This window comes from Colobus angolensis, unplaced genomic scaffold (genome assembly GCF_000951035.1).
Source record: "Colobus angolensis palliatus isolate OR3802 unplaced genomic scaffold, Cang.pa_1.0 Scaffold215, whole genome shotgun sequence".
NCBI classification, from domain to species: domain Eukaryota; kingdom Metazoa; phylum Chordata; class Mammalia; order Primates; family Cercopithecidae; genus Colobus; species Colobus angolensis.
The window spans coordinates 4,029,089-4,038,583 of record NW_012115322.1 but is presented as its reverse complement, the minus strand read 5'-3'; the positions used below and the strand labels follow the sequence as shown (position 1 = coordinate 4,038,583).

The 9,495-nt window shown below is 47.4% G+C and overlaps 1 protein-coding gene across 1 annotated transcript in view; it reads left to right on the top strand.

The window, feature by feature from the left end:
* KIF5C (kinesin family member 5C) overlaps positions 1–9,495 on the top strand; it is a 156,005-nt gene that overhangs the window by 129,937 nt on the left and 16,573 nt on the right. The window contains exons 22-24 of the mRNA XM_011943067.1: positions 4,266–4,337; positions 6,926–7,030; positions 9,076–9,292. Of these exons, the coding sequence (XP_011798457.1) occupies positions 4,266–4,337; positions 6,926–7,030; positions 9,076–9,292 (394 nt within the window). The remainder of the gene's footprint in view (positions 1–4,265; positions 4,338–6,925; positions 7,031–9,075; positions 9,293–9,495) is intronic.

Below are 9,495 nucleotides of genomic sequence, written 5' to 3'. Positions count from 1 at the left end.
CAAAAAAAAAAAAAAAAAAAAGATCTCTGTCCTTGTGAAGCTTACCTTTAGCTGCGAGAGATGATAAACAGTAAGGAAACAAATCTTGCACTCTATCAGATGGCTATAGCATGTGCAGAGGTTGGTGACTGGGGGAGGCTCCATGAGGAGGTGACCTTTGAGCAGGGACTCCAAGAAGGAGAAGAAGTGAGCCATAGAGATATGTGGGGGAGAGCATTCCTGGCAGACGCAACAGCTCATGCCAAGGCCCTGAGATAAGCCCAGGACTGTCCTGTTGGGGGCCAGCAGGGAGGTTTGTGTAGCTGCAGCTGAGGGAAGGACAGGGATGTAAGGTGAGCACAGAGAGGTAAAGGCCACAGTGATGCAGGCCAGGTAAAACTTTGAGACCTGCAGGGCTTTGGGTGGAGGAGTGATGGGCCCAACTTCCCTTTGGAAGGGCTCGTTATTTGAAACCCTGGTTGGTTTTCTCTGTCCTGTGTCTGGGTTTGTTGGCATCATCTCCTCTGGTCAGCTTCCATTTCAGCTGCTCTGTGGGATAGCTGCCTGGCTCCATGCCCCACAGCCTGCGCTTCAAGATAGACCATTCTAACATAGCCTCTCCATTTGGTGAAAACACGTTCAGGCATTTCACATGATTCAACGACAGGGAGAAACTGTTGGTTAGATACAGTCATCCATTTTGGCTCCGTTCATGGGTCATGTGGATCTGTGTGGGACTGATCCATCTCCAAGGACCTGGTGACCCCACATTGGTGGCAACTGTTTGCTTGGGTCTGGCCCCGAGATTGTGCTCTGGCCCCTGGACTTATAGTATTTGTTGCACCTCAAAGCCAGGGAGAGGAAACGAGGGCACCAGCCATTGGAGACAGAAGATGCCTATGTCCAAAGGGAGCCCGGCATTTGGAGCATGGAGGAGGGGGCTGCTGCTGGGGAACCTGAAATGAAGCCACACAATTGCTTCATCTACATCTGTTTTACCAGAGAAGTGATAATCCTAATTATAGATAATTACAGAAATTCAGAAAAATATTGAACATTAAAATTTCACTATATTTCTACCAGCCAGAGATCAGTGATATCAATGAAATATTTTGGGATCTTCTCTTCTTTACACCGGTGAGCTCTCAGGCACTCTCACCCCACTGTACCTAGCCATCCACGTCCTCTTTCGGTCTCACTGACGTCTACAACTCAAGCACACAAGCACATCATCACACACTCACACCGGGGCTCACAAGTCCCTTGCAGTCAGCTGCTCACTGTCATGTTCGCATGCCTCTGCTCAGCCACACCCACTCCTGCATGCTCCTCCATACACAAGTACTTACAACACACACTCTTGTTACACACAGGACATGCGTACTTGCATGCACACACACAGCTTGCATTCTCACTAATGATTGTCCACACTTTCTCACTCACACATTCACACAATCAATCTCGTGCAGTTGCTCACCCTCACTCCCCTTGCTTGCCTTCACTCACACCCACACCCATGTTCACACTCCCTTGTACACTCTTGCACAGATGCTGTCTCAGGACACTCCCCCTCACATGCACGCAGGCGCGTTCACACATGTCACCCTCATGCACCCTTTCAGTCACAACCACCTCCGCTCACACGCACACTCATTTCCATGCTCACGGACTCACATGCTTTCTCCTCTCATACGCTCAGGAGTGTGATATTTAAAGAATGTTTCATCAGCTCTTTTGCCTTTTTTGAAGTTCGAGTGGTCTTTTGCGTCTTTTGAATGACGTATTTTCCTCACTAGCTCCTCTGTTTCCCTGCTCGTCCTCTTTCCCTCCCACGCTGGGCGCGGTTCCATGCGCTCCCTCCCAGGCTGCTCCCCACTCGCACCCTCGCCCAGCCCGTGCTCGCGGACAGACCCACTGGCTTCATGGCACCCACATTCTCTCCCTCACTCTCCCTTACCACCCACACGCATCGCATGCACGCTTTTAAAATCCAAGATTGGAGCCCTGCAGTGTATGCTGTTTCAGACTCGGATGTTTTCACTCAGCCTTGGAATTCTCCCTGAGCCGTAAATGTTCTTCAGAAATAGACGTGCTGTCCTTGGCTGACTGTTCTGCCGCTCTCCTCAGCGCAGGGCCTGTTCTGCCTCCTGGAGTGTTTGGGTGGGGTGGGTGGGGCATGGAGCCTGCTGACCAGGGGTGAATGCCCGGGAAGCCCGCTGCAGGGCACAGTGGTGGAAAAGGCCAACTGGCCGTCGGGGCATCCCTGGCCCTGGGCAGCTGACTGGCTGGAACAGGACACTGTCTGGGCTTTGGGGCGGGAGCTCTCCTCTGGGTGCGTTGATGAGACTTGTATTCCCTCCTTGCTGGTCCCACCCTTGCTGTCCACTGTGACAGGAAGCTGAGCCTTGAGCTTTGGCATGGAGGGTCGCAACCTGTGAAGAGGGACATGTGTGGGGAGGCGGAGGGGTGATAATGAACGTGATAGAGGAAGGAACACTGCCACAGGAGGCCGAATGTAGTTGCCTGAGCACAGTGTACATAAATAAAAGGGACAAGTGATGTTAAATGATTTATACTACCCTTCCCAAACTGTTTATTGTTCAATCTCCCTAAAAACAAACAAAAATGAGAGAAAGTTGCCAAACTCAGGACTCTGTATTTAGTATTTACACCCCAGGAGATGCCTGGCCCTTGGACAAAGCACTGTTCTCATTCCGTCCTCTGTTCCCATTCCCTTTTGGTGTGGTGGTGGTATTATGAAAAATGTAAACTGTGATTACAGTTCAATCAGTAATGAAACCACTGATGGGAGAGAGAATGCATGCAGGGTGGGCGCAGCTGTTAAGGAGCAGGGTATCCAGGCTGAGCTCCCTCCGGCAGGGCCTGGGACAATGTGTCTGTAACATAGAGAGTGCTGCACCCCTGCCCCTGGGCTGAAAGGCGGCACAGCCTCAGACAGGTCCTGTGTGCACATTATTCATAATCACAGATCCATTTGGTTTCCTGCAGAAAGTAATTTACCTCATCCGAGGACACAATTGACTTCAGGTGCTTCTTATTTCAACACAGAATTGGACCCAGTAATAAGACCTTAAATTAACAGAGAACTTTTATTGCAAGAAACTTAGTGTTTGCATAGCTTCATAGTATGTTTTTTTCCTTTTAGATGTGAGCGTGTGTGAGTTGCATCCCTTGAAATTCTGTGTTAAAGTAGGTCAATTTAGACAAATAAAAAAGTTTGCATGCAGAATTTAGCTCTCTCCTCTTCCTCTATAGGAAAATATTTTACAAGGAACTAATCATATCTCCTATAGTAAACACATGGAGACTTGAACAGACAGAAATATTTGATCTTCTGATCTTGTTAACAAAGATCACCAGATCTGACTCAGGCTCGTCTCAGCAGTCTAATTCCTAAGGTTTCATTTGTAGAAAGTAATCCAAAATGAAGGGGAAAAATGTCCCCAAGATTACAGTGAAAGTTTTAAGAACAACAATAAAAGGAAGCAATACAAGCCTAATGAAGAAATGGCTTTTATGATATGAAATATGGATCAATAAATTCATACTAGTCACGTTTATTGGGAACTTAATATGTGCCAGAAAATGTTCTCAGAACATTATAAGGTTCATCTCATTTAATCTTGACAGCAATGATGAGGCAACTACTGTTTTTATTGTCATGTTAACAATAAGAAAACGGAGGCACAGAAAGGTTAGATAACTTGCCCAGGGCCACCCAGGAGGAAAGTCCACCAAATGCCTCATCCGTAAGCTCAGTGATGTAAAGCAAACAAGCATGTGGACTTGCGCCTGAAGCAGGTGTGGAGACATGAAAAATGTGAGTCAGTTACGGTGAGATATTGTGGCTAACTTTTCATTTAAGCTTGTTGGTATTACATTGTAACTTTTATGTAATAAAAAAAAAAAAAAGAAAAAAGGAATTCATCCTGATACGACATAGCCTAGTAGGAATTTTTGTGAGGAAACCTTTTGCATTTTTGTGGTGAGGAAATGTGTGGTTCCACTGTGAACAGATGAGCAGGCTTTGTTCTAGTTTACAATTTGTGGTTTGGGTTCTCAGGCTCTGCACCTCAAGGTGCGCCAGTAATGACACTAGGTCCAGCAGTGGGCATGGTCAGGGTGGGGGTGTCACAGGGAAGCGGGTGCACCAGCGGCATCCATGGCAGGCTCGGAAGTGTCTCGGGGAATGATCTGGTGCCAAATGTGCCATAAATTCAGTGAATTGCTACATTTAAGTGACCTTTAAAAACCTTCTCTTCCAGTCTAGAGAACTGCAGACACTGCACAATCTTCGGAAACTCTTTGTCCAGGATCTGACCACCCGAGTTAAAAAAGTGAGTTCTCTTTTGTCTGAATGGGACTGAGAAGAAAATCAAAGATGGCAGGGAAGAATCATTTTCAGTTGAAATACCACTTGCTTAAGTCGGGGCTGGTTATGCTTAAAAATTAATTACTTCACACCAGAGAATGTTATTAAAAGAATGTGCTGGAGGCAAAAAACACTTGGTAACATTTTCCCATCTGATTTTTCCTTCTTCGTAAAAGGAAGTCAGAATGCTTTCCCTGGCCTTCATTTCAAATGAACACATATTTTTCTGGCCCCCACTGTGTGAGGGCAACTGCTCTTGACACAGAAAGATTTAGAGCAGTCACTTCAGAAAGCATTGCCCGGAAGCCTGGAGAAGCTGGACCGAGAGAGCCTCTTAGTTGTTTGTTAAGAGGCCATTAGGGGCTAGGTCAGAGTTTATGAAGCACATCAACATCCAGTATTTTATTTGCTTTTCCCAGCAACCATGTAAGTGGTGCTTAGTGTTCCTGTTTTTGCAAATAGGCTGAGGTAGGCTCCGATGTTATATAACTTACCCATATTGCACTGGTGGGAAGAGCCAGAGATGGGTCTGGAACCCAGGCCTGCGGGGTCTCTGGATCTGAGCTGCTTCTGTCCTCTTGCTACACCAGCAATCTGGAGACACTCTGTAATGGTGACTCACCCAAACAGGTTGCAGAGGTTTAAGGAAGGAGTAAGAGGTGAAGGCAGCAAGAGGGCTACTCTTTCAAAGTGTTTAAAAGTGATGGACAACACAATGGGCCATGTCTAGAGGGATGGTAGGATTGAAGGAAGGTCTGTTTAAGAAAAGTGTGTGCATGTGTGTATAAATGTGTGTGCATATTTGAATGTGTGAATATGTGTCAGTGTGAAGGAGCCAAGGGAAAGAGGTCAAATGTCTTACAAAGACAGAGTCAGGTCTGAGAGGGAGAGGATTAATAGTGTAGATGGATGTATTAGGTAGTCTTGGTAAGGAGAAGGGACACACGTTCCTAAAGGGGAGGAGTGGAGAAGTCAAGTTGGAAGGATCGGCAGGGAAATACATGAGGGTGGAAAGAAGCTACATTTGATGATTTGGGTCTTCTTGGTTTCTGTGTAGGCTCAGTCCTTGGTGGGGAAGTAGGGAAGAGAATGGGAAGCCCAAGGAGACTAGACAAGATTCAGGCAGCCGAGGTGGGCGACTATGGAAAAGTAGAAGGATTGCTGAGCAGTGGTGTTGGTGTTGAGTCAGAAGCATGTGGCCCCTGACAGCATGATTTAAGCGAGTTTAGAATCCTGGAAATGAAAATAAAGAAGGCAGAAAATGATGAGCAATTTCAAGGCATGCATAGCAATGGCTAGGCAATTAGGTAGTTAGTAAGCACGGTCCAAAATACAAGTGACCATGGGGGCCTGGACCTGGCAGGAGAGTGAAGCCAGAGCCAAGGTGATGGACAGGGAGACTAGACGGGGAGGGCATCTGGCCAGAGGTTATGACTTGGACTGAAAAGGTTCAGTCCGAGGAAGGAGGTGGAAGCCATGACCATACATGGGAGGCTCTGGTCCTAGGGAGAGTTAGGAGCTTGAGATCAGACTTCCGGATTTAATGATTAAAAACTCTCTAGGAAAGCCCTGCTTTTAGACCAGCGGTTTTCTGCGGGTGGTTCTCTGGCCATCAGCCTCAGCATCACCTAGGGAACTGTTTAGATATGCAAATTCTCATACCCGACCCCAGATCCACTGAATCAGAGACCAGGGTTGGAGTGTGGCAATCTAAGTCTCAACAAACCCTCCCCTGGGGAGCCCAGTGCTAAGGTTCAAATTTGGGGAGCTCAGTTTTAGACTGAAGAGCTGCAGGTTTGAGATGCTCATGTAGCCATTACCTTTCAGAAAAAGGATGATGATCTCTTCTATAATCAGACAGAGCAAACCTGCTTTTCCACCTTGGAACACCGGGGTGTGTTTACACTTATACTTTCCAATTTATCTGTGCCAGTTGGCTTGCCAGAGTGCAGTGTTTTGACAATTTCAAGATTTGATAAATTTCAAGAATTTACCCAGCACCCAGATGCTATGATTAATTTGAGCTTGATTCGTTAATGAATTTTATAGATTTGGAAGCTGAAGGGACAAGCAGAGGCCATTAAGACTTCCCAGTGGGACCACAGACATTTGCTTACAAGTTTGGTGACTTGTTATCCCATCATGATGGCTGAAATCAAATTTAGGTCCTGGGTTTATGTTTTCACAGTTGTTGTTTCTTAATGAATTTTGGAATGCTTTCTTTTGAAAAGAAGTCTCTATTTACTACACGTAAGGGAGACATATATTTTACTGAAGATAAATCATCTGTAACTTTCAAAAGCAGATTTGAAGTGTTTTATTTTGTTTTTCTTAGCTCTCTAAAAAATAGCTCCTCCTTAAATCACTTTTCATACTAATAAGGGAAATTAATTGGGGGATTTGTTGAGTCTAAACTTTTAGAACCTCTCTCCATTTTCACTTTCAGAATACCCTTTGGTGGGAATGGGGATTCTTTTTTTCCATCCACATTATCCTGGGGCGGAGGGTGGGTGGGTGACAGCCCATCCTGCTGACCCCTTGGTGTCAATGCAGAGTGTGGAGTTGGACAGCGATGATGGAGGGGGCAGTGCTGCCCAGAAGCAGAAAATTTCCTTCTTGGAGAATAACCTGGAGCAGCTCACCAAGGTTCACAAGCAGGTAGGAGAGTTCTGCCCACTCTCCTCTGCTTCCCTCCTCTCTCCCGAAAGAAGCCCCACCAGGTTTGGCCATGGTGTGCGGAGAAGGCACTGAGATTGAAGGTAAAAGAACTGTACTCCGTCAGAGGACAAGAGGGCTGGAAAGGTCCTTACAAATCCTTTAGTTCTCAGTGACTTCCCATATATATAAAGGACTTTCTTTTCTCAAAGCCAAATATAAAGCATTGGGTTTGAGCTCTGTGGGGTTGGAGAGGGAAGTGTTCAGAGGCCTGTCTTTTCATCCTGCCTCCACCCCTGACTTTGGACACCAACTAGCCTCCGTGTCTCCCATAACACCTCTGAGGTACCTCTGTGGACCTGAAAGCTCCACAGAATGCAAAGTGGACCCCACTGAGCTGGTTCAAGTCCTTTATTTTTACAGATGGGGAAACAGACTGGTGCCTTGCTTCATTGCACCGGGAGAGGACCGGGACTGGAACCAGCACCCTCTCTGCTCAGCTGCCCATTCCTAGCGATCTCAGATGCTCACTCGGGTGCCTGCGATGCGCTGGCATTTGTCTAGAGTGACAGAGAGTGATAACTGTGTCCAAACTCACCAGTGATTTCAGCAGGTCATTTGTCTTGGATACTTTCTTTTTAAATGTTGGTGTGTGCATGGCTGTTTTCCCTCCTTAGGAACTGGGATGTGAACGTCCCAAGTTTTTGGACCACATGGCCAAGGAGAGGTCATTTCTCTTTGACTTGTGAAGTCTTTTTCAATATTCCTGATGATGGCATTTTTTCCCCAGAGAGAGGATGATAGATTCTAGAGAGTTGAAGCCACTCAAATTGTCGATGAGAAATACAAAAGCAGGAACTGCCAGGGAGCTTGAAATAGGGCTCTGAGATACATGTTTTACAATTTATTTTTATTTTTATTTATTTATCTTTTGAGATGGAATCTTGCTCTGTTGCCCAGGCTGGAGTGCAATAGTGCGATCTCTGCTCAGTGTAACCTCTGCCTCCTGGGTTCGAGCGATTCTCCTGCCTCAGTCTCCCGAGTAGCTGGGATTACAGGTGTGCGCCACCATGCCTGGCTAATTTTTTGTATTTTTAGTAGAGCCAAGGTTTCACCATGTTGGTCAGGCTGGTCTTGAACCCCTGACCTCGTGATTTACCCATCTCAGCCTCCCAAAGTGCTGGAATTTCAGGCGTGAGCCACTGCACCCAGCTGAGATGCATTATTTTATTCATGGATTGAATGAGCATTTGTTAAAAACATACTCTCTGCCAGGCACTAGAGCTGGTGCTAGGAGAACAAAGCAGGAGATCCAGCAGTAGCTCACTTTGGTGTAGCACTTCCTGATTTTCAAAACTTCCTCCATCCACCTGGATCCCTATTATGTAGTACACTTGTGTTATAGATGAGAAACTTGAGACTTGTGGTGGTCAAATGACTTACGCCAAGTCAGATGGCCAGGACATAAAGAGCTGGCCCTTGAACCCACTCCTACCTAGGGCTGGCCTGTTGCTGCTTCAGTCAGCAAAAAGGTGCAGTCTCTTCCTCTTAGCCTCTGGATGTGTTGCAAAGCTGGGTCCAAACCCCATGCCAGTGTAAACAGCGGGTCTGCATGGAAGGAGGCCCTCTGAGAGCTCAGGAACATGCTTGTTTTTCACTGAGTCCTTTTGAACCGGCTTTAAGTGTCTCAGCTTTCTCATGCTAATTTACTATTCTCATAAAGTGGTTGATTTTCTCACACAATTCCCCTTTCCTCTACACACACCCAAACAAAAGAGGAGGTAAATCCTGCCTCAGATCGAAAGTTTCTTGTGGTGGGAAAGAGTTTTTAATTGTATCCCCACCCCACCATTCCTTGCACCCTGTGAATCACGTGTTCACCGGAGTCCACAGTCTGGATTTTCCTTTCCTTTCTGTGGTTGTACGGAATGCCAAGGATGACCTAGCGGGGGTCGCCTGTTCAGCAGCAGGGGGTGCTTCTGGCTGCTCTGGTTTGCGCCGTGCAGCCTGCCTGGTAGTAACTCCCCTCCTTTATCCTCCTGCCCCAGTTGGTCCGGGACAACGCAGACCTGCGTTGTGAACTGCCCAAGCTGGAGAAGCGGCTGCGTGCCACCGCGGAGCGCGTCAAGGCGCTGGAGAGTGCGCTGAAGGAGGCCAAGGAGAACGCCATGCGGGACCGCAAGCGCTACCAGCAGGAGGTGGATCGCATCAAGGAGGCCGTGCGGGCCAAGAACATGGCCAGAAGGGCCCATTCAGCCCAGATCGGTACGTGTGTGCACCGTGGCGCCCGGGGTTTGAGAAGCTACTGCGGCCTCCCAGCTAAGATTTGCTAAAAAGGTGAAGACAGCGCCAGCCCACTCTGGCACATCTGAAAGACTGGGATGGAGCCCGCAGGCGGCAGCCCTCCCTGCACCCTATGCTCACCCTGGGGGAATGGGAATGTCAGCCGCCCCCGTTATCCTACTCTG